The 25,495-nt window shown below is 45.9% G+C and overlaps 1 protein-coding gene across 6 annotated transcripts in view; it reads left to right on the plus strand.

Moving 5' to 3' along the window:
* Positions 1-17,372: 17,372 nt before the first annotated feature.
* The window catches only part of DUSP22 (dual specificity phosphatase 22), a 61,022-nt gene continuing 52,899 nt past the window's right edge, over positions 17,373-25,495 (plus strand). For 2 of the 6 annotated variants that reach the window (XM_059688393.1, XM_059688392.1), the window contains exon 1: positions 17,379-17,812. In XM_059688393.1, the coding sequence (XP_059544376.1) occupies positions 17,792-17,812 (21 nt within the window). In that variant the 5' untranslated portion in view covers positions 17,379-17,791. Of the gene's footprint in view, positions 17,813-25,217; positions 25,263-25,495 lie in introns of all 6 variants that reach the window. The other 4 variants (XM_059688394.1, XM_059688397.1, XM_059688396.1 and 1 more) reach the window with 4 other exon arrangements.

Raw genomic sequence — 25,495 nt, forward strand, 5'->3', positions numbered from 1 at the left:
CTTCCACTTACTCAGCATGAGATTAGCGGGACTTACCCTCTTTTAACTTCTGCTTTTGATTCGTTAAAATGGGAGTATAGTACTTGACTCATGGGACCATAAGCATTAAATAAATTAATATATTTAAGTACTTAGAAGAGTTTTTGCCCATAGTAAATACTTAATAAATACTATTATTTATTATTATTCAATGAACATCTTTTGAAAAACATTTTAAGTGGATCTTCAATGTATCTTCAATGAGTTTTATTGTCCTAAATTGATGACTATTCCATTTTACATTTGGACATCATTAAGAAATGTTGCCAAACCAATATCTTTCCTATAGGTTGGATGCTTTTAGCTGCAAGTGACATAAGACTCAACTAAATATGCTTACACCATAAGGAAATTTATTCTTTATTCAACAATGATAGTTCATTTGCCTTTCCATATAAGCTTTACAACCAGCTTACTGATTTCTATAAAGACTCCTTCAGGGATTATAAATGGGATTGTATTAAATTTATAGATCAACTTGGGAAAAATTTGACATTATGGCAATATTGGGTTTTTCACTTCAGGAATGTGATATACCTCTCCATTTATTTAGGTATTATATGATTTATCTCATCATTGTTTTGTTCCATTTTAAATATATAGAGCTAGCACATATTTTATTAGATTTACACCTAAGTATCTCTTATTGGTGCTATTGTAAAGGGTACTATTTTTTAAATTTTTAATTTCCACTTTTTCATTGCTGTTTATAAAAAGAAATTGATATCCTTATATAATAAAGAGGTAATATGCAAATTAACCTTCACGCTCTAATGCTGTCACAAGATGAGGGCGCACACAGCAGGGGTGTGGCCCTCTCCCAGAGATAGAGGGTTTTTACTATTAATCCTCCCTCAACACAACGCATGTTCACCTGTGCCCTAGGACTGATGGTATTTCTTGCCCCTCTCCTGGTGACTTAAAGCATTAGTCCCTTGGGGGGAAAGAGTCTGGTGGGACTCCTAACTTTCTTGACAGGCAGCACTCTTCTTCATGCCTGCACCATCTGGGGGGCTTTCTCCAGTCTCCTGACCTCCCTACTCCTCAACTGCACCTAAGGGAATCTGGTGAAAGTCTCTGGGGAAGAACCTATAGGTTCTCATGTCAGTCAGATGCTTCTCACACTAGGTCATACTTGACTTCTAGCAATGTGTTAAAATGTTTTAGCTCTTGCCTGCTTGTGTGGTACCCAGCTTCTTTTCTTGCCATGTTTTACCATTGGTGGGCAAGTGTTCATATCTTGTCTCTCCTTGAAACGATCTGCCTTTCCTTGAATTTGGAGCTATTTAGTTAAACTATGAACTTAGGTCTCTCTTGCCAAAATGCCTTTGTGTCTGTAACACCCTCTTTGACACTATGCCTCATTCAGGCTTCATTGTCTGGCTGATGACTGCAACCTCAGGAATGTACCCTGTGCTGGTGGTGTCCAGCTAGGCAGCCCTGATTGTGAAAGCTGGCTTAGCCATTTGCTTACCTCTTTGCGCCTAATTTTCTTACCAGTAAAAAGGGGAGGATAATATCAATCTTCCTCCTTCTGGTTCTAGGAGGAACTAGAAATCTATAATAATAAAAGTGCAATATGCTAATTAGACCAGACATCCTTCCAGACCAAGCCACTGGGGCCTAGACAGAGGCAGAGGCCCAGGCAGAGGCAGAGGCAGAGGCAGAGGCAGAGGCAGAGGCAAAGGTCCCTGTCCACCAAGGCAGAGGCAGAGGCAGAGGTCGAGGCAGAGGTAGCCAAGGCCAAGCCCCTTGCACAAATTTAGTGCCTCAGGCCTCTAGTAATAAATAAAAAAGGTCTAGGCCCTGGCCAGCATCGCTCAGTGGTCAGTGTGTTGGCCTGTGCCATGGGTTTGATTCTGATCAAGGGAACTTACCTGGGTTGCAGGTTCAATCCCAGGCCCTGGTCAGGGGTGTGTGGGAGACAAGCAATCTATGTGTCTTTCTCACATCAATGTCTCTCTCTCTCTCTCTCTCTCTCTCTCTCTCTCTCTCTCTCTCTTCCCCTCCTTCCCTCCCTCCCCTCCCCTCTCCTCCTTTCCACTTTTTCTGAAATCAATGGGAAAAATACCCTTGGGTGAGGATTAAATAAATAAATAAATAGGTCTGGAGGTGAAAAAAATAAAACCAATATCACATATAGCTCTTATTATGGGCTAAGTAGGATTCTGAGTGCTTTATTCATATTAAATAATTTGTTATTCCAGACTCAAGACTCCCCTTCTCCATGTACCCCTATTCATTTCTCTAGATTAGATGAGATGTCTTTGCTGATTATTTCCTATTTGCCCCCTCTCCCAGCCTGATCTGTCCTTACCCTTCTCTGCCCTACAAGTGCCCTGGGAGACTACACACGTGGAACACATCACGTGGGCTCTTTTGCTAGCTTCCAGATGGGCTCAGCTTTTGTGTGAGACCAGAGAGAAGTAGGAGAGCCAGAGCATCAGGAGGGCCAGAGCATTCTTTCCCATTGCCTCCCTGACTAAGTCATATTTCTGGCAGTGCCAGTTTCTTTCTCTGAATTAGTTTGCTAGGGCTACTGCTGTAACAAAATGCCATAGACTTGGCCACCAACATCTGATATTTCTTTAAACAAAAATTGTCCCAGTTCTGAAGGCTAGAAGTCCCAGACAAGGTATCAGCAGGTTGGTTCTTTCTCAGGCCTCTCTCCTTGACTTGCAGATGGGTATGTCTCCCTATGTGTTCATAAGGTCTTCCCTCTAAATCTGTGTCCTAACCTCTTCTTTTTATAAGGACCAGTCAGATTTGGTTTGGGCCCACCCAATGACCTCCTTTTACCTTAATTATCTCTTTAAAGATCCTGTCTCCAAATGCAGTCACATTCTGAGGTACTGGGGGTTAAGATTGCAACATATGAATTTCAGAGGACACAATTCAGCCCATAACACTCCTCAACTAGAGCTCCAGTCAAGTGGCCTGCTGCCATGCCCTCACCTTCTACTGGGGTCCAGTCAATCTATCCTTCTTCTAGCCATGCAGTCCTAGGGATGGCAAGGCTCCCACTGCAGTAGTTTCTTGCTGCCTCAGCAACTACTTTCATGAGATCATTCCTCATTGCAGTTACCTGAACTATCTTGTTGGATGCAGTTACCTGAACTATGTTGTTGGATGCAGTTACCTAAGACACTGATATAGTGACTTCTGAGTTCCCTTAGCCACTTCCTTCTCCTGTTCCCAACATTTAGCATACAGTATGGCAACTATCTGACTCCTTTCCCATGTTCCCTATGGAACTAAAAGTTCCTTGGAAGAAAAAAACATGCCTTTTTTTTTTTGTATTTTTAAGGCATAGCCTGGTATCTGGTGCTCAATATTTCTGATACAATTTAGTCATTGATGAATGCTCCCCCTGCTCCATGTTCTCCCATCCCCTCTGTCCATGTTTCCTCCCCAACATTCCAGGGGAGGAAAGGTTTTTACATGTCTATTACATGACCGCTAGACTATGGGAACAGCTAGTATTTGTCCATCTTTGGTACTCATGACATTAATCTTCATAGTCAATGATCCTCAGAGAGATGATGCTTTCAAGGCCTTAACCTCCCTTTCAACTTCTCATGCCCAGCACCATCACTCACTTTCCAACCTGGAACATACCTCTGCTGCCAGCCTTCCTGTTGGTGGTGAAAACAGCACCAGCCCTAATCAGTCTGGCTCAGTGGTAGAGCATCATCCTGGGCACAGGTTCAATTCCTAGTCAAGGTCATGTACCTTGGGTTCAGGTCCATTCTCCTGGTCAGGAGGCAACCAATTAATGTGTCTCTCTCACTTGATGTTTCTTTTTCTTTCTCTCCCTCCCCATCCCTCCTTTCCACTCTCTCTAAAAAAAAAAAATCAATGGAAAAAATACCCTCGGGTGATGATTAACAAAAAATAAATAAATAAACAAAAAACAGCAACAGGTGTTAGACCCATAGAGTCAGATCAGATCTCGTTCAACAACCTTGGTATTTGAATTCTGGCTAAGAAAGAATTCAGAGCCAAGACTCACACTGTAAGATAAAGTTTATTTAGAAAGTTGCAGAGGTAGAAACAGTGAGCTGTAAAATAGGTCCAGGAAATAAGTTAGAAATGAAAGAAGGGAGAGCTTAGGAGAGAGAGGCAAGGAAAATGCACCTGGGGGAAAAGGGGTGGAGAAAGGCACAGGTGTGCTCCATAGAGAGAGCTGTGCTGGATCCTCCATCCTAAGGGCTTTTAAGGGTGGGGATTTTAAGGGAGGTCCCAGGGAAGGATCTCAACCACTTTCCAGGTATGTCCTTTCAGGATCGTGGTCAGTGCCAGAGCAGGGGGTTATTATTCAATGCAGCTGGTCCTGAGGTCAGCCATGGTGTCACCTGTCTGGTTTTGCTGCTCTTCTGGGCCTACAGCTCTAACACAACTGAGGTCTACATGTTATTTCTAGGGCTTAATGCTGAAGGGAGTGGTCCTACAAGGGTTTGTATAGGCATCACATGAGGCTATTATCCTGCCTCTTGTTCCCCCATCTAAAGGGGTCTAACCCAGTGGGTGGCAAACCATGCTAGCGAGCCACATGCGGCTCTTTGGCCCCTTGAGTGTGGCTCTTCCACAAAATACCACGTGCGGGCGTGCACGTACAGCATGATTGAAACTTCATGGACCATGTGCAGAAGTCGGGTTTTGGCAATAAGTAATATCATTATTAAGTATGATATCAAGTTTTATTCAACATACGTATAGTTTAACTAAGACTTAAAACTTTAGGTAAAGTTTATTAAGTTAATTTTAGGTAATGTTGTGGAGTGAAAGATGTAGTGTCGAGGATTGAGAAAGGTATGTTGAGCTGGTTTGGACATATAGAGAGGATGAACGAAAGGAGATAGACGAAACAAGTATACAAGACAAGTGTGGATGGGAGAGTTGGAAGGGGTCGACCTCAGTAAATGTACCTCAATCAGATTGAGGACGTTTTTAGCAAAGGCCAGCTTAGAAGTACCCTAATTAAGTTAATAACAATGTACCTACCTATATAGCTTAAGTTTAAAAAATTTGTCTCTCAAAAGAAATTTCAATTGTTGTACTGTTGATATTTCGCTCTGTTGACTAATGAGTTTGCCGACCACTGGTCTCACCCACATGACTGGCAACATGCCAGGGGAGGAAAGGTCAAGGGAGGGTCCAAACCACAGGACCAGTGGTACAAAAGGTCAGAGGAAAGGTCATCCTGGGGGTGATGTCCTTGTTTTTTCAGTTTTGCTCATTGCTTGGCACCTGGAGCTTCCCACCCTGGTGACATTCCATACCTGGCCTATTGCCCTGCTCTGCTCATTCCTGTCTGACTGCCTATCATATTTGTGCCACTACTCACAGATACTGATATAGTGACTTCTCTCTGAATTCCCATAGCCACTTCCTCTCCTGTCCCAACATTTAGCATACAATATGGCAACTATCTACCTCCCTACACCTAAAACAGTTGTTGCCCTACTTGCCTTTGGTTGGAATCTCACCCAGCTTTCTCAGGTGAATGCTCAAATATATACTATATCACGGTACTGACCCACCCAAATAAAACCAGCTCAGAGTAGCAGGGTTAAAGTCCTGATGGCTTTGAGCTGTGCTGAGGGTTGACCTTCTAGTTGCTGGATAATGAGAAAGTGGGGATAATCTAGAGGAGAGGCTTGGGCAATCAGGGGGGAATCTGAAACAGCAAATATTTTCTGATACTGTTTATCTCGGTGGCCCTAAGAAAATCATTTAAGGTTTTGGTGCCTCAGTTGCCAAATGGCTTGAATTAGAATATTATGGTCTTTAAATGTACTTTAAGTTCTGCAATTCAATTTTGTTCAAAATATGCCAAACCTGATTTGCTGATTTAGCTCATTACCAACCATCTACCTCTTGAGGCCAGGTTTTTCTCAAGAAACACAGGCTAAGGCTTACCTTCATAAGGTTGCCTGTTTCCCAAACTTCTGTGTGTATATAAATATATAATTACTAGAGGCCCGGTGCACAAAATCCGTGCATAGGAGGAGGGGGGGGTGTCCCTCAGCCTCGCCTATGCCCTCTCACAATCTGGGACACCTTGGGTAGGGTCCCTAGGCCTGGCCGGCGATCAAGGCCTATCATGGCTTTCCTTCCCCCTGCTGCTGGCAACTGGCCCCGCCCCTGCTGCTGCCACTGCTTGCCATCTGTGTGGCACTGCCCAACCCTCTCTGGGGGTGACAGGCATGGGGTGCAATAGCTGGCCAACCCCACACACCCACCACAGCATCACTGGCCAGTGGCCTGGACCTCCCTCTGTGGGATAATCAATCGCAGGGCTCCAAGATCAATCGCCCTGCAGAGGGAGGCCCTGCCCACTCACCGCTGGCAGGGTAGCCTGGGCCTCCCTCTGTGGGGGAATTGTGGGATGATGGTGGGGCTCCCCAACTAATCGCATTGCATCCACCTTGGCTGGCCTGGCGCCAGTGCGTGTCATAGCATGGTCATCTGGAAGGTCGTCTGGACAGTAGTTCTGCTGTTTCGTCATTCAGTTGATTTGCATATTATGCTTTTATTATTATAGATACTGCTTTTATTTATTTGCAACTTCTCTAAAATTCAGTTTCCCTTGAAAAATGGTACATTTGAGAATTCCATAAAGGGAAAGGGGAGGGGGGATGGTGAGAGGTGGGAAGCCAGTAAAATTAGTGTTGCCTTATAAACAAGAGCACATTCTGGCACTGTCCTCATTATGTCTAGGTACGAAGTACATGCATCATTCCCCACATTACAGCGCTTTAGGACATGGTACTTTATGACCCAAGAGTCCCAGAAGGTGGCACTGAGACAGGCCCATCTTATATTCCTGGCTCTAAATAAACAAAAACATATTAGAAACACATAATTGTGTCTTTTGAAGAGAGCTTGCATACTAGGAATGCGGAAATGTAAGGATGCCAATTTTGCAGAAAAGAAGAGGCATCTGTTTTAAGAGTCCCCTCCTCTAATTTCCCAAAGCAAGTGGCACACAAAGAATGCACCACATACATGGAAATGATTTACCTGTAAGACCCTCTTTCCCATGCATTTATAATATATATGAGTTAAGTGTGGGGGCAGTTTTGTTTTTATTCTGTATCCTCAGCTTCTGGACAATGCCCAGAACATAATAGGCTTTCAATAAATGTTGGTTCAATTAATTAAAAAGCTACTTCAATGTTTGGAGATTGGAAATGTGGACAGGACATCCAAAACCATGTTACCTGAAGTGCAGTGACTGGGCTGAGGGGCAGTGGCAGGGCATTGATTCAAGACCAGGGAGAATTAATGTTTTTATGTAAAAGCCTCCACACTATGAAAATCTAACCACTTATCCGTTTTCTTTGAAATATGCACTTACTCTTTCAAGTATGTGATCTCTTCAATTTAATAGTATAAGGAAACCTATTAGGCTTTCCTGGTTATTCTGAAACTAGAGGCCTGGTGCACAAAATTTGTGCACTCAGGGGGGTGTCCCCCAGCCTGGCCTGTGCCCTCTCACAGTGCGGGAGCCCTGTGATCGATCACCCCAAAGAAGTAGCCCCTGCCCACCCATCCAGGGCTCCTCAATGGATTGCCCCAAAGTAGGAGGCCAGAGCCAGGGGTCTTGCCTCCGCGCTGCACAGAGCAGCCGGGACCCGCCTCTGGATCACGCATACAGCATCAAGTCCCCGCCCACCCCTGCGCGCTTCACCACACATGCAGCCCCGCCCACCCACGCAAGCCCGCTGCACACGCAGCCTCCTGGTGATGGATTGTAACAGTGTGAGGGCATCACAGCATGATGACATGAGGGCGTGATGACAATTTGCATATTAGCTCTTTATTATATAGGATAATTTCTAGGGAAAACATTCAAGTATAAAATATTCAAATCTTAAAATTTGGGGAGAGATCAAACTGTATTTTTCTCCAGGGAGAAATACTGACAGTGACTCTTCTTCAGCCAATATTTCCCTTCTGGAAAGTGTCAGTTTCCCACTCCAACCCTTTGGACCCTTTTGGGGAGAGAATAGTTCATACTTTCCGCTGGAACTGCCTGCCCTGCCCAGCAACAGGAGCACCTGCTGCTTCCCAACACTGCACTCAGGGAACTATGTTATGTAATAAAATTCTAATATGCAAACCGACCAAACGGCAGAACAACCTGCCGAATGACTGGTCGCTATGACACACACTGACCACTAGGGGCTCCTGCGTTGAGTGTCTGACCCTCCAGAGGAAGGCAGCCTGCAGCAGCAATTGGGGGGGCAGGGCCAACCAGTGGTCGGTGCCAGGCCACCAGGCAAGGCAGGTGCCAGTGGGGCTCTCCGATCGCCCCGCCTGCCAATTGCCCCACAGATGGCCCTGATCTCTGGCCAGGCCTAGGGGCCCTACCCTATATATTGGGAACTGTGCCATGCTAGCACAGCCATGGGTGAACCTGAGGGGGGGTGCTGAAGGATCAGAAAAGACAAACAAGAGAATACAGCTGGGGCTGGGTGGATCTCTAGTGCCTGGATAAGGACACCGAGAGAGACCCAGCTTGCAAGCTGAAGCTTTATTTTATGGTCAGAGCACACAAAGCAAAACAGGGAAGTGGTCAACATGTTTACAATGCTCTTATGAGTTTCACCTTGTTTTGGCAGCACTTGCTGCACCTCCCACAGCTCATTAGCTACCTAGGAAGGAACTAGGGAGGACTATAAGGTTAAGCTTAATTATGCTAGGAGGGCTCTGCCCTCCAAGATGGGACTTGTTTGTGGGCCTGCTACAGGTCAGCCTGAGGCTTGACCCTATAGCCACTCCCTACAGGGAACACTCTCTTAGATTTAAAAATTAAAATCTGGCAAGGCTTCTCTAACACCAAAAAGACAGGATGATGCAGCAATGACATGTATGGACTCTGGAATGCACATTGTGTGGTCAGCCCTGATTCTGACACTTATAACTGTGTGACAAAGCCAATTATTTAACTTCTCTCTGCTTCAGTTTTCCACCCATAAGATGGGGAAAATGGTACTACTGCCTCAGAAGGATCATGCTATGTACTACTTTTTATAATCAGGGCAAAAAAATGTAGCTACCAATACAACAGTAAAATGCCTTTCACCTGTATGAAAAATATGGTCACTGGGGCATGCAGCATCTGGAATTGCAAGAGGGATGTCCAACTGCCAGTTTAGGCCCTACATCCCCCGAGGGGTCTCGGATTGCGAGAGGTTGCAGGCTGGGCTGAGGGACTCCCCCAACCCCATATACAAATTTCTTGCACCGGGTCTCTAGTGTGTAAATAATGAGGAAGGTGCTTAAATAAACATTAATTTTTTCTCTCATTTTAAACTGATGTATATTCCCTCAAACACACCATAGCTGTCCTGGGCTGCTCAGGACTGAAGGGCTTCCCAGGGCACAGGACTTTCCATTTTAAAACCAGGGAAGTCCTAGGTAAACTGGGATACTTTGGTCACTCACATAATAGATATTTTATAACAAGTTAGAGATGAAATTGCTTCCTTTTTTTATGCAATGACTAAATAGCTTAGAAATGAGAAATTCTACAAAATTTAAAAAGAATAGAAGGTGGTTGGCCCTAGCTGGTTTGGCTCAGTGGGTAGAGCAGGGGTGGGCAAACTTTTTGACTCGAGGGCCACAATGGGTTCTTAAACTGGACCGGAGGGCCGGAACAAAAGCATGGATGGAGTGTTTGTGTGAACAAATATAAATTCAAAGTAAACACCATTACATAAAAGGGTACGGTCTTTTTTTTTTTTTAGTTTTATTCATTTCAAACGGGCCGGATCCAGCCTGTGGGCCATAGTTTGCCCACGGCTGGGGTAGAGTGTCGGCCTGCAGACCAAAGGGTCCTGAGTTAGATTCTGGTCAAGGGCACATAACTTGGTTGTAGGCTCCTCCCTGGCCCAGGCCCTGGTCGGGGCTTGTGAGGAGGCAAAAAAATCGATGTGTTTCTCTCACATCGAGTGTCGGCCTGCAGACCAAAGGGTCCTGAGTTAGATTCTGGTCAAGGGCACATAACTTGGTTGTAGGCTCCTCCCTGGCCCAGGCCCTGGTCGGGGCTTGTGAGGAGGCAAAAAAATCGATGTGTTTCTCTCACATCGATGTTTCTCTGTCTTTCTCTCTCTCTTCCACTCTCCCTAAAAATCAATGGAAATATATCCTCCAGTGAGGATTAACAAAAAGAAAAGAAAAAGAAGGTGGCTAATGCAAAGACTATATATTTCTTTTTATTATTTCTATATATTATTATCTCAATTTTGTGAAATAGTTACGCTTGAAAACTAGAAGAGAGATGGTCTGTTTTAGAGTAGTTTTGCCAACCGCTTGCTCAGACATTTTATTTCTGCAGCCCTATCTGTGACAATCAGATATGTAATTCTGGCAATCAGAATCGACACTTTACACTGACTCAGAAGATCTAGAGTTACTATGACTCAAGAAAAACACACACACAAACACCTTTATACTAAACTAGAGGCCCGGTGCACAAAATTCGTGCATGGGGGGAGGGGTCCCTCAGCCCAGCCTGCACCCTCTCCAATCCGGGACCCCTTGGGAGATGTCCAACTGCCTCTCGCAATTTGGGACTGCTGGCTCCTAACCACTTGCCTGCCTGATTGCCCCTAACCCCTCTGCCTGCCTGCCTGATCGCCCCTAACCACCTCTGCCTGCCTGCCTGATTGCCCCTAACTGCTCCCTTGATGGCCTGATCACCCCTAACAGCCTCTGCCTCGGCCCTGCACCTGGGACCCAGGTTTACCACCCTCTGGCCAGCCGCAGGCACCCGGGACCCGGGGCCGGCTTTGCCTGGACTGCAGCCGCAGTCACCAGGGACCAGGGTCGGGCGGCTTTACCTGGGCTGCAGCCGCTGGCACCCAGGACTGGGGGCGGGTAACTTCTTCCTCTCCTGGGCCGCAGTCACAACCTCTGGCACCCAGGACTGGGGGCGGGCGGCTTCTCCCTCTCCCGGGCCACAGTTGCAGCCGCTGGCATCTGGGACCACAGGTGGGTGGCTTCCCCGGGCCAGGCTTTGTCAGGAAGGACGTCCGGAAGGTCGTCTGGAAGACGTCCGGTCTAATTAGCATATTGCCCTTTTTATTAGTATAGATAGAAGCTTCATCCATGGCTTAAATCAAATAACCACAATGCAGAGAGCTTCCTGGTTCATTTGCTTGTTTTGACTACAACAAAAATTGTGAGATTTTTAAAAGCAGAAGTTCATTATAAAGTGTACATCTTTTAAAAAGCATTGCAGTAAGGAAAGATGTCCATATATCACACTGTCTTATATGTCTATCATTCTACCCATGCATAGTACTTGCTCATGTTGGGCTTCCAGACAAGACCTCAACAAGCAAGAGGAGGAACTGTCATTTAAGTCATCAGTTCTTCTGTCTATAGAGAGAGAGATCTCATACCACCTTCAAGACAAACAGTGCCTTCGATCAGGAAAAAGCACCTTCATGTGCCCTTTAATTACAAAAGGTAAAATAAACACTCACTTGTATTTTGGAGCAGAATGTTTTTAGGTTGAGATTCTCTTTTAGTCTGTCCAGTAGGCAAGCTCTGGCTCAGCCTTTCTGCCCCTTTTAGGGTTTACTGGATATGTGAGATCTGAAAGAGAAATATACCCTAACTTTCTGTGAACCAAACATAATTTGTGCTGAAATTGCTTGTCATCTTTGTGGTTGTTCTGGTGTTCCTGTTTGCAGAGATCTGTAGGGAAGCTGTCTAGAAAGGGCACACAGGTATGACTAAGATGGCAAGAAGTATAGGTCACTGGCACATACAGGGTGTCAGTATTTAATAATCTCATGGCTCTGGGTGAGACGACTTGTCTGGACAGGGGCAATGTTTAATAACCACAAGTGCTCTGGTCTGGATAAGAAAGATGACCCTGGTCTGTTGACTAGCCTGAGAAGCACTTTATTTATGATGGCTTTCTCATAATGATCAATGACTAATCAAAATAATGATAAATTATTAACAAGTGTAAAACCCAATAGTGTTAAATAATGACACCATTATGTCACATGAAATGGACTTCCCCTCTCACCAGTGAAGTTTCTCTTGGGGCATTCCATTCTCTGAGGAAACCCCCTTCTCCCTGAGCCCCCTACCCAGACCAGTTTAAAGTCTTCATATCTAGTTCAATTTGTTTTACAAAAAGGGGTGAAAAACAAACAAAACTTCACTAGGGAAGACTTTACAAGAACATTAGTCGATGGGTGTTAGTCTCTCTCTAAGGAGGGCTGCCCTTGACCAGTCAATGCTCAAATGTTCAGCGCTGGGGCTTCCCTTGCCATTTCCCCTTATCTTCACTTCTGGGCCGCTGGGCCCCTGCAGGCATTTGAAGAAGCAGAAGTGGGCCTCTAAAAGAGCAGCTGGCCGAGCAGGTGTAAATGCAGGCAGATGAAGCCCTCGGACCAGGGATACTTAGGGACTATCCCACTCCATACTAGATTGCAGCCCACATGGTCACTTTAAATAAGGTTTTATACAGATTTGGAGACTATGAACATGAAACTATATAGAAGGCTCCTAGGTGTGTTGCTTTATGCCCAGGTGAATTAAGGTAAGAAAGCAAAGCTCAAATTGTATCTTTTCCAGTACTGTCAGACCTAAATGAAAAAAGATGATTATTTTACTGAGTCTAAAAGTAGTTCAGATTTTGGCAGCTGTTTTGAGCTTGGATCACAAACCATGACATTTTGTTTTGTGTGTTTTTTTTAAGCCATGAAAAATTTTAAAGGACCTGTTTATTACCTGTGGTAGACCTTCCTTGGCAGGGATAGTAAAATACATAGGTCAAGTGAAATCATTTCAGAGAAAGAAAATAAACATGGCCAGCCCACCTACAAGATGGATGTCCATAAGCCAGGAATGGTTTTACTTGACCCATGTATTCTCTTAACCAAAGATCAAAAACAGCATGATGTCAAGGACAGAGCTACCGAAAGTACTGGGCTCTGCCAACTACAGCTATGGCTGCAATCAAGGAGCATCCATCAATACATGACAGCACTGTATGCAAAGACTGATCTCTCTCTCTCTCTCTCTCTCTCTCTCTCTCTCTCTCTCTCTCTCACACACACACACACACCAGCATACACTACATCTGTTTAAAAAAACAAAGGACAATAGAACTTTGGACACTCCTAGATGACAGAGCAATCCCACATGGAAATTGCATTGTTCTAGAAAAGGAAGACAGGTAGGTAGACACAGTGTTGACGGAGTAACTAGCCTATAAAAAAGGATTAATTATTTGTGAACCTCACACCTGGACAAGTGCAGTAACCTCCCAGCTGTGTTTTCTTTCCTTCATGAACAAACATCTGAAAGTTTCTCCACATTGCAGGAACTGGTTTAGGTGTTGGGTATTAAGACAGATGTTATTGGCCCTACCTACCCTAATGAAGCTATGACCTTGGAAACCAGATGTACTGACAGTACACAGGCATATGTGTTATGACTTGTAGGCTGACAACTGTGTCACCTTCCACTCAATTTTTGGGAACCAGGGCTCTAACTTCCCCTTTGCCTGACCCTCTGCTCTATAATTTGCCTAATAACTCCATTCTTCCCAGGCTGGCCTTGCCTCTGCCAACCCTCCCAGAAATTCTACATGCTGACAGACTTCACTGACTCCCAACTAAATGCCTGCTAGCATCTCTCCATTTACCTCCTCCCAGATTCTCCAACCCTGTATCTCTGTCTTGCCAGCCTATCTAGATACTCACTGGCTATTCTTCTCTGATGCCAGTCTCCAGATTTCTGTGCTCTGAGATTTGAGCTCCCCAAATTTCTTAAGTGTAAAGAAGAAACCAAGTTCATAATCAGAAGACTGCTTGAAGGCTGAGGTCACTGAGGGCCTACCCTCATGGTCAGCCGCTCTGCATGACCTGCAGCAGTCCCCTGGATACCTTCTTTCTAGACATTCTGGAGAAACAGAAGATGCTTTGTAGCCTCCATCTGGTAGTTCTAGACACCACCATTTTTCTTCTCTCCACAATTCATGAGATTCCTAGTTTTCTTCTACTTTCAGTCATGCTTTGGCTAGATTAGCTCTTCATTTTAACTTCTTGTTTTTAATTTGTTTTATATTGGACAGTGTGACCTAAGAATTCTGCAAAGAACTAACATTATCTACCAGTGTATATTTAACTGGTTATCAAGGGAGAAAAAGAGAGAGGGAAAGAATGACAAAGAAAGAGATTTCATTTCTGTGCCTTATTGTGCAGGTAATAGTGGTAGGAAGTACATTTTGTTCTCTGAAGGCTGAGACATTTCTGACTGTCATAGCTGAGGGGTGCTACTGTCAAACGGTAGCAGAGGCCAGGAATACTACTAAATAGCCTACAATGCACAGGACAGCCCCACAACAAAAAATAATCACCCAGCCCAAAATGTCAGCAGTGTTAAAGGTTGAGAATCTCTGGATTACAGTATGTTCAAAAGGCCAAGGAACATTACATAACTACTTCTCACTTGGGCAGTTCACCTCAATTCTCTGAAATTATCTGATGATTTGGCTGACTTTGATGGTTAAGCTTCTGCTTGTGGGTAATCACACACTCTCACCTTAAAGTTCAAAGAATTGCTCACTAACCAGTTACCCTTAACCACATGTGTATGAACCAGCTGGCCCCACATGACTAACAGACCATTTCTCACTGGGCACACAGGAAGGCTTATTTAGGAGTTGTTGCCAACATCTGTGGTGTTTAGTGTGCTGAGAGACAGAAAAGTGGCAGGAAGGAAAGTGGACGCAAAAATCTTACATGGAGTGAAATTCTATTAGGCTTAACATGCCTTAAAAATTTTCTGAGAGAATGCAAATAGATTCTCCTTTAGATGTGAGTTTGCTTCCTTCCCTTCTTCCTATCATCAGGGGCTATAAAAGAAAGGAGGAAAGGAATGGCGCTTGGAAGTGGGCAGGCCATCGGGTCAACAGGAGAGCTTCCACTCTGAGGTGGCACTAGGGAAAGAGAAAAAACGAGGACATGTTGCCAAATTGGATTAGACTTTCCCTTTTCTTTTTTAGTCATAGAAAATTCAAGACTTGACAAACTGATAATAACTGTTACAATGGAGGGAGGTGGTGTTAGGTCTAGAACAGAATGGAGGAGAAAGCAGGAAGATAGTCTTTTATGGAGACCCCCCCGCACCCCCCCCACACAAAATAATAAATATTAAAAACCTGACTCTTCTGACTTATGTTAATGGTCTTCTCTTTTCTCATTTAACCAAAAATAATAAAAATTGAGACTATGGAATATAAAATGGAGAATCTGAGCATGTGGATCTTATAGAGCTAAACTAAATGCAGGCCAGAGTGCCAACTTTGGCTGTTAAAAGATAGTCTGGCAGGTTCTGAGCCTAGGAGAAACTGTTAAGTAGATGATCTGAGCTAGAGAAATAAGTTTGTTAAGAACTGAGTAGGAGAAAGGACATGTTCCAAATGAATGATAAAAAAATAAAATTGGGTATGCTTTTGTCATTTATAGACAAGTACCAATTTATGAACTGGTTGAGTTCTCAAAAGTTCAAATGGCTATGGCAGCAACAACAGACAAGTAGAATGGAGGGAAATAGAAGTAGTTCACTGATTGCTGGAAAGGACCTTCAAAAATTCATAGTCCAATGCTTATACTGAGGAGGAAGAAAATGGTTCAGAAAAGTTGATCATCTTGCTTAATATCACTGTGAGATTTAGGAACAAAGGTGGGTCTTGGGATTCCCCAGGCAGTCCACTAATCATGCTGTGTTGTCTACAAGAAGGAAGCCAGTAAAAATAATTATGGTGAGGAGCAGAGGAGTAAGAGGTGGGCTGCCCAGATGACTGGGAGACAGGAGGGAGAAGAGGAAGTGAAGGTGGTAGGAAAGGAACACTCAGAAACAAGGGGCAGGAAGTGTGATGCCTGATCTGGGTCCCATCCTACCTAAAGTAAACAATTCGGGTGCATTTTGAGTGATGGCTTCCTACATGTGGACGTTTGGTTTCACAGAAGATGTGGCATACAAGGAGAGAAATGGCCAAGATAGGGTCTACAAGTTTTCAAAATCTCAGCATTTCTCACTGCTGTTTTCTAAGCCCCCTGAAATTCATTAATTTATTCAACAAATATTTACGGAAGCCCCTATCTGTGCCAGGCCAGCTGGCTATAGTAGTAATACTGGCAAGGTACAGTTCCTCTGGGATTTGCTTTCTAGTGAGACAGATGAAATGTAAGCCAAATAGATAGGATGATGTCCCGTTGTTAAGTGGTATGAAGAAAACACTACAGCAGCAGTTCTCAACCTGTGGGTAGCGACCCCTTTGGGGGTCGAATGACCCTTTCACAGGGGTCGCGTAAGACCATCGGAAAACACATATATAATTACATATTGTTTTTGTGATTAATCACTATGCTTCAATTATGTTCAATTTGTAACAATGAAACTGGGGGGTCACCACAACATGAGGAACTGTATGAAAGGGTCGTGGCATTAGGAAGGTTGAGAACCACTGCACTACAGGATTAATATAGTAGTGACTGGAGTATCTACTTTACTAGTAGATTGGATGGTCAGGAAAAGCCTCTTTGAGGTGACAGTTGGTGACAGGCCAAGAGCTTAAGACAGATGTCTGGGTAGAGAGCACAGCCCACACAAAGGCCCAAGTGCTGATCGTCCTGGTAGGTTTGCAGAGCCTCCAGAAAGCCCATGAGGCTGTAACTGGTGAGCAAGGAGGAGAGATGAAATGAGGTCATGGGGTGAGCTCAGCCCTATCAGGCTGGTGCCTGTGTTCATTTAGCAAGTATTTATTAAGCACCTAGTGTGCCCAAGGCATTGATGAGCATACAGAAATGGAACTGAGAAACCCCTATCTCAAGGATTCTGTCCCCAGGGAAGAAGTTAAAGTTTAGTGAGGGTGCCCGAATATTCAAAACAACTTTGGTACAGACGGGGACAGCCTGGATGTACAGAGCTGCGGCCTGAGGTCAGGATCCCGCCGGCCATCTCCTCCCCCCATAGGGAGGTAGGGTCTTTCCGGAGATGAGTAACCGAGCCCACCTTTCCTCCACGGGTGCGCCTTCTCGGTCCCCGTGGGTGGGGGCGGGCCACAGAAATCCCCAGCCGGCTAGGTCGGCCGCGCGGTGATGAGCACCTGATTCACCGAGCCTGTCCGGCGGGGCGGCTGCTCGGAACAGCCCCGCCCCCGCCCGCGAGGGGTCCCAGGGAAGAGGCTGGCGGAAGTCTGGGTGACTCTGCCCTCCCGCGGCGGCCCGTGACGCTCGGCCTGGTGGGGCGCGCCTGCGCGACCCCCGCCCGCCCGCCGGCTCGGAGACGCGCTTGCGCGTTGGAGGCCGCCGTCGGTCGGAGCCGCGGTCCGCGCCCCTCCCCCGCCGGACGCCGGAGCCCGACTACAAGTCCCAGGGAGCCGGCGGGGAGGGGGGAGGGCCTCCCTCGGGGCGGACGGGCTGAGCGGCACCAGGTCCCGAGTGGGACGCCGCCGCTCTGCCCGGCCGTGCCGAGAAGTCCCGGGCGGACGAGCGGAAAACCCCAGGGCCCGGCCGCGTCGGGAGCCGGCCGCGCCTCCGGACGCCCCAGATTCCCGTTGTTGTTTATAGTCAGTGCACGAAATTCCTCCCCAGCGCCTCCTCCCTCCCGCCCCACCTGCTCCTCGGCCTCCCGGCCCCGCCACTAGGGAGCCTGCGCCCTCAGAGCCGGGTGTCGGAGCGGGTGCCGGAGCGCGCATTCGGCCGCCATGGGGAATGGGATGAACAAGGTAACGTGTCTGTCTCTCATTTGGGCAGGTTTCGCCTCCACCTCTCAGCCTCCCTCCGGCGGGAGCGCTGGGCTCCCCACGTGCCTCCCGCGGAGGGGGTTGGGGGGCGGTGCCCAGGGCGGCGCCGGGCCCTCTGGTTTGGGGGCGCCCCTGTGGGCCCCGCTTCCGGCGCGCCACCCCCGCCCAGCCTACTGCCTCCGGGGAGCCGGCCTGCGCACCCTTCGCGGTGCCGGTCGCCGTTCCGCTGCCCCTCCCCCGCCTCCGAGCTCGGCGCTGCGGTCCCCTCCCCGTCACAGCCGGCTCTGGAGGCGTCGTCAGGGTGTCGGCAAACCGGGAGATCGGTTGTCTTCCAGTCTCTAACCTTTTCCGCAGATTTTGTGTATTTGTCGTGTGCGCGGACACGTCCTGTGGACCGAGAACTGACAGGCCCCAGCCCCAGGTGCTTTAAACGCCGCCTGTGGGGCGGGGCGGGGCGGCGGTGGGAGCACGGGCCGGCGGAGGGGCCTGGGTCGGTGCTGCTGCGACCAGCCCCACCCGTGGGCCGCGGGTGCGCGGGTCGTGCCCGCTAGACATCCGTGCAGCGCTCCTCCTGCCTGCCCGCCTTTCTTCCCAGGCTGTGGGCTGGTTTTGTACGTTCCTGCCACTGGTAGGAGGTGGCAGGAAAGGTACCAGCTCTTCAGCTGCGAGGTGCCTGGGGTGTATGTATTCATGGCAAAGGTTCTGTGATCTGGTACTGGTGGCTTAAAGGAAAGATTTACAAAACATTTTTTAAAGCCCTCAACAAAGACAAGTTCACAGATCTGTGAGATGGTCCTGGATCGGAGAGTAGCTTCTGGTCCGCTTCTCTTCCCCCCTCGAAGCCCACTCACTCACTTCTCCACATACAATTCAGCACTCACGTTCGGTGGATGTAACACTGTGGCTTTCTTTTTTGATTTGTCTGCATACTGGGGTCAGCAGTGACCTGGTTCCTTTAGCTGGAGTGTCAGAGGTGGGGTAGGGAGTGTTAGGCGGCAAGGTGGGGAAGGAGACTTAAGCAGAAGTAGCCCTGTGTACCTTCCTAGCTCTCCGCCTGCCCACATTGTTTCTTGTGTTCTGCAGATCCAGTTGATGAAAGAACTGCTGTGTGTTTTGGGCTTGCATACCTGAGGGTTTTTTGGGAACCAGAATTGTATTCATTGTGTGTGGGTGTTATCGTTGGGGGTTGGGGAGTGGATGGTGGGGTAGTGATCAAATTTGGGAACAGACTTTGGCTTTTGGATAACCACTTGCACTGTGTCCCCATTAGTACTGGAATCCATCAGCACCATGAGTCTTCTGCTTATTAAATTAACACAGAACAACAGTAAAGCCGCTTGCATAAGTTTTGGGGCCCTGTCTGCTTTCCCATTAACTGTGGTCATACCTCGGCTTTCCTTTGGTTCTTTCAACACTTTTTCCCACTTAAATTGCTTACTCTCCAGCTCTTTCAGCATTTCATTTATTACATTTATATTATAACTCAAAGAACATATTTCAAAATACAAATGATTGCCCAAGGGTTCAAAATTAACTTAAGGCTTTTCAGTAAAATGTCATATCATAAATTTACCCTTCAAAGAAAGTAATAGATTTCTTGATGATGTTATTATCCTAACCATCTTGTGTTGTAAATAGAACCACTATCCAATGTAGAGATGGCGAAACATACAGACAGATTTAGAAACATCCTTAATTCAACAAATATTTATTGTGTACTTGCTATCAGGTGCTGTGCTAGTGGAGCAGGTGGGGTGAAAGTGTGATGGTAATGATACAGACAGAACCTTCAGTATAGACCAGCGATTGCCCAATAGAAATATGTGAGCCAAGTATTTAATCTAGATTTTTTAGTAGCCACATTAAAAAAGTAAGCAAACAGGTCAAATTAAAGTTAGTAATATATTTTATTCAAATGAAATATATTCAGAATTTTGTCATTTCAACATGTATCCAATATGTAAAATTATTTATAGAATGGTTTACAGTTTTAAGTACTACGTCTTCAAAGTCTGGTGTATATTTTATATTTAAATCACATCTCATTTTAAGTACTCAGCCATGGGTGTGTATGTATTACTGTATTACACAACGTGGGTGTGTATGTATGTGTGTGTGTGTGTGTGTGTGAGAGAGAGAGAGAGAGAGAGAGAGAGAGAGAGAGAGAGAGAGAGAGAGAAGGCCCCATAAACACAGGGTGGGGAGGAATACAAGCTCCAGGATAAGATGGGCAATTTCAGGAGCATGGGGTAAGTAGATGTGATGAGAGAAGGCTTGAAGTGTCATTCAGGCCAGGCCAAGGATCCTGCTGGGGTAGAGATGTTTAAGCTGAGATCAGAATGTATTACTCAAAGTTACAAGGTTAGTTAGTGGCAAAGTAGGTTGCCGGAAGCCAGAAATTAAAAGCCTTAACTAGAGTTTGTTCATGTCTTATTGTGTGACTTGGAATTAGGCTTCATATTTTCCCTATCTATAAAAGAAAAAATAAAGGTTGATTGGCAGGATCAGTGGAATTATTATAAGGTGCTAATCATAAAAATGCTTTTCTAAGCACTTTTATGAGTAATGTATAATGCCCTTCAAACTGAAAACGTAATCTACAGTACGTGTGTTCTGAGGTTACTGGGACAAGATTTCTTTCCAATCTGTCAAGTTAATTATCCTTGACCAAAGAAAACTTACGAACTAAACAATGCAGATTCCATTCTGACTGCTTCATGCCCTCAGGGAAGATCTTATCCATATGTTCCAGTCTCCGGAAGAACACCATGCCCATCTCAGTTAGGTGTATACAGTGTGTTACACAGAGTGTGTAAGGGAGAATGGCTTCTTTGTTCTGGCCAATTGAAGACGACGAGGAAATACAGAAAGAGAACACAGCAGTTGTGATCTCTTATTTTTTTGAGCCTCATATTATGTGCCTGCAGTTTGTAAAATCTAAGCCTCACTACAGCCCTAGGAGGTCAGCCTGTCTTTTCCTTTTTGTACAGATTGGAAATGGAGACTTGTACAGATTGGAGAGATGAAGTAGCATGATTAAGGTCCTACCAAATGCTAGGAAGTGGCAGGACTGAGTTTGGAACCCAGTTCCCACTGATTTTGAAGGTAGGAGAAGCCTTTCCTTTGACCTGGGGTGCCAGTTCAGCCCAAATACATTCTAAAGATGCTAAAAAATAACTTGAGAAAGCTACCCAGAGTTCCAAATTAATTGCAAAATAGGAAAGCCACCTCCTCTCTTTCTTCATGTTTGACATTGATAAAGCAAAAGGAGGGAAGGGGAGGCAACTAAAACTATCATTTCATTCCCTTTTGTGCAATTCCCAAATAGATTCTCTGAACTGGTCAAATTTATAATCACTAATAAGCTTATTGTATGCCGGGTAAGTCTTGAGACTTGACCTCTGATCCTCACCACAGCTCTGTATAGTAGGTACTGTTATTTGTATTCCTGTTTTACAGATGAGGTACACAGAGTTTAAGTGACCAGCCCAAAGTTACCCATCTGGTGAGTGGCAGAGCCTGGGCTCTAAGCCAGATGATCAGGTTCATAGCCATAATACAGAGTGCCTCTCTGTGCTGCTAAAAGGGTCAGACTAGTACAGTGGTCGGCAAACTCATTAGTCAACAGAGCCAAATATCAACAGTAAAACGATTGAAATTTCTTTTGAGAGCCAAATTTTTTAAACTTAAACTATATAGGTAGGTACATTGTTATTAATTAGAGTACTCCTAAGGCTTAGGAAGAGCCACACTCAAGGGGCCAAAGAGCCACATGTGGCTCGCGAGCCTCAGTTTGCCGACCAAGGGACTAGTAAATGTCTCCGTGAGGATTGGAGTGAAACTGAACGTGATTGCATTCAAATATCATGTTTCTGTGGAGCCTTCTCAAACTCCTAATTGACTCAAAGTTCTCTCAAGTGTCTAAACCCCCAAATCTTTTGGGGAGGACCTATAAAGAAAACGACTATTGCTGGGGTCCAAGCCCAGCGGGTCCAGGGGTCCCCAAAGGTGTGGACGGAGTCGGCGAAGAAGGAATAACACGGAGACAGCGTTCAGTTGATCAGCAGCCTAGCCAGGATCTCTAGCCCGGATCTCCAGCCAAGTTCAGTCACCAGGTTCTAGTCAGGCTCTCCTGCCAATCTCTGCAGTCAGGTTCAGTCCAGGATCCCTTGCCATGTTCTCCCGCTAGGCTCTGTCTCTAGGCTCCGAGGCCAGTCCCTCTCCAGGATCCTCCGGCATGCTCTCTCCAGCAAAGTTCTTCTGTCTCTAGGCTCCGTGTAGATTCTGTCTTCTTGATTCTGTTCTAAGTTCTGAGTTCTGAGTTCTGTCTCTCTGTCTGGTTCTGTGTTCTGAGTTCTGTCTGTTTCTGTCTTGTTACATCTAGGGGAATCCTGTTCCAGGGGTTCCCAAAGGTGTGGACGGAGTCGGCGAAGACTATCCACCCTTTTCCTATGGTGGAGTCCTATCCGTCCCGAGTGCGGGGCGCTTACCTAGGGGTCCCTGTTTGGGCGCCAGATGCCGGGGTCCAACCCCAGCGGGTCCAGGGGTCCCCAAAGGTGTGGACGGAGTCGGCGAAGACTATCCACCCTCTTCCTACGGTGGAGTCCTATCCGTCCCGAGTGCAGGGGGGCTTACCTAAGGGTCCCTGTTCGGGCGCCAGATGCCGGGGTCCAGCCCCAGCAGGTCCAGGGGTTCCCCAAAGGTGTGGACGGAGTCAGCGAAGACTATCCACCCTCTTCCTACGGTGGAGTCCGATCCGTCCCGAGTGCGGGGCGCTTACCTAGGGGTCCCTGTTAGGGCGCCATATGCTGGGGTCCAACCCCAGCGGGTCCAGGGGTCCCCAAAGGTGTGGACGGAGTCGGCGAAGAAGGAATGACACGGGGACAGTGTTCAGTTGATCAGCAACCTAGCCAGGATCTCTAGCCCAGATCTCCAGAGAGGTTCTGCTTCGGATCTCCAGCGAGGTTCTGTAGCCATGTTCCCTCGCTAGGTTCTCCAGCCAGGTTCTGTCCAGGCTCTCCAGTCAGGTTCAGTGTCCAGGTTCCAGTCAGGTTCTCCTGCCAATCTCTGTAGTCAGGTTCAGTCCAGGATCCCTTGCCATGTTCTCCCGCTAGGCTCTGTCTCTAGGCTCCGAGGCCAGTCCCTCTCCAGGATCCTCCAGCATGCTCTCTCCAGCGAAGTTCTTCTGTCTCTAGGCTCCGTGTAGGTTCTGTCTTCTTGATTCTGTTCTAAGTTCTGAGTTCTGAATTCTGTCTCATGATTTCTGTGTTCTGAGTTCTGAGTGTTTCTGTCTTGTTACAACTGTATTTATACCAGTTGATTCAATCCTATCAATCTCTATTACAAAGGTTAGGGCGTTTCTTATCTCCATTCCAGGGAGAAAAGATTATGTAGTTTAAGCATGATTGCTCGTAGTTAAAGGGATTAATTACCCGCCTGGCACTTAGTTGAGGGGTTTTATTCCCTCCCTAACTTCAGGGGAAAATCCCTACCTGGGGAAAACAACCTTTCTCAGAGACCTTGGTTAAAACACATAGTGCCAAGAAGGTGAGCAAACATATTAAGAACAGTATGCCATATATGCCAGGTCCCTTGAAACAGCAAGCATGGACCGGCTCCCGGCAGACTATCTCATTATCATCTTATTAGTCTTAAGTAGTAATGTAATACCCCATCAAAAACAAATACCCATTTTTTCTAGCCAGCATTATATTGGAGAAACCGGCCCAAATGCGTCTCTAAATGTATGTTTTTATCTTGATCAACCTGAACTAATGACCTAGAAGTGGGCTAATATGTTACCATCCTAGGGTAGGATCTGAGAGCATCTTCTGGCTTAAAAGACAGTTCATCCAGCACCCAGCTGCCCAGTCTGGTAGCCTCTTCCTTCCTCCCACTCTGCTGCTTCATGCTGCAATATTGAACAAGTCACTGAATGTTTCTTTTCTATTTTTTTATTTAAAGAAAAACGATTTTAAATATAACAATGTTACATGCAATAAACATTAATATCTCAAGAAAAATGATCTTACGTAAAATAATATTACATACAATAAACATTATTTCAAGAATAAAAGGATTATAAGTATAATAATATTACCAAAACTGTACTAACATAGTATATCACAAAAGTTGTAGGAAATATTAAAAATCTGCAAATAACAGGATTACTTCTATTATATTCTAGTATATTTTTTCTCCTCTGTCTCTATTTTGGTTCATTAGTTTGTGTTGTTCATTATATTCTACAAATGAGTGAGATAATATGATGTTTATCTTTCTCTGACTGGCTTATTTCGCTTAGCATGATGCTCTCCAGGTCCATTGCTGTTGCAAATGGTAAGAGTTCCTTCTTTTTTACTGTGAATGTTTCTGAGCTTTGGTTTCTCTATTCCCTGGATTCATAGGGATGGTGGGTAGCTTATCTAGTCTCCTATTTGCTCTAAAATGAGTTTAATGTTACTTCCCCAAGTTTCTGCCCAGATTCTTGTGAGAAGCAAATGAGAATTGATTAGAAGACATTTTTACTAGCAAATCTGCACTTGGATTTGGCACACCAGTAGTTACAGTAATGATGGCATCTGCCTTGGATATGGTTGACACCTGTGGTAGCATAGCTCCTTTCTCCTTAGGATGATACGGGAGTATAGTTGCTAAAGGAGTGTAGTTCAAGGGGAAAGAGCTAAGGGGATATGCCCCCAAGGCAGAGACAAGGGTCTCTCCGCCTCTGCAGTATTGAGTTTGAGCTGTAGCATTCTTTGTTGTAAGGACTGTCTTGTGTACTATGTGGGAGGTTTAGCACTATCCCCGGCCTCCACCCACTAGATGCCAGTAATCCTCTCCCCCCATGTCACAACCAAAAATGTGTCCAGGTATTACTGCTAGATATCCCCTGGAGGGCGAAATCATCCCTCATTGAGAACCACTGACTTAGGGTTCTTCACTCAGAACCTCCTGACATCTGTGTTATCTGGAACCAATCATTCTTACAAGGCCGAAGAGGGCCCAAGAGGTAAAGAAGCACTGGGTAGTATGGGAAGAAGCTAGAAGGTCAGACATCTTTGTGCTGTGAGATGCGGCAGTTTCCACCTGGCGGCACCTGACTTTACTTCCTTCATAATCTATTCAGTTGTCCATTTGCCCAGTCATCAAATTATGTTATTGAACACCTGCTATCGTCCAGGCACTGTGTTAGACCCTGTGGGAAATAAATGTGCCATCCAAGTTGGTCTGAAGCAACTTACAGAGAGGACTCCCTCTGTGGGAGGCAAGTGTACTGTGAGTGGCACCTGTAGAGCTGTGTCTGTGGGGCTGATGGACAGATGGCGCTGTGTTGGTGGTCTCTCTATCCTCTCAACACTACTCCCTGCATATTTTCTCTTTTCAGCATTACAGATTCATTTCATATTGAAGGAACAGATGCTTACGGCATGTAAGTGCACGCAAGAGTATTCTCAGATTCTTTCTTTTGTAAGTGCAAACTGGTTAACTTCTTAGCCAAATGGCATTAAGAAAGTCTGTGACATTTAACCCTTCAGGAATCCCCCAGAGTTCTCCCCCTCACCAGTGGCTTTAAAATTCAGAAAGTCCTTTCTGACCTAGGGAGAATTATAAGCCTTCCTCCACCCCCATTACCTTGTACTACTGCTTGATCAGGAATTTTCT

Source organism: Myotis daubentonii, chromosome 3 (assembly GCF_963259705.1).
Source record: "Myotis daubentonii chromosome 3, mMyoDau2.1, whole genome shotgun sequence".
NCBI classification, from domain to species: domain Eukaryota; kingdom Metazoa; phylum Chordata; class Mammalia; order Chiroptera; family Vespertilionidae; genus Myotis; species Myotis daubentonii.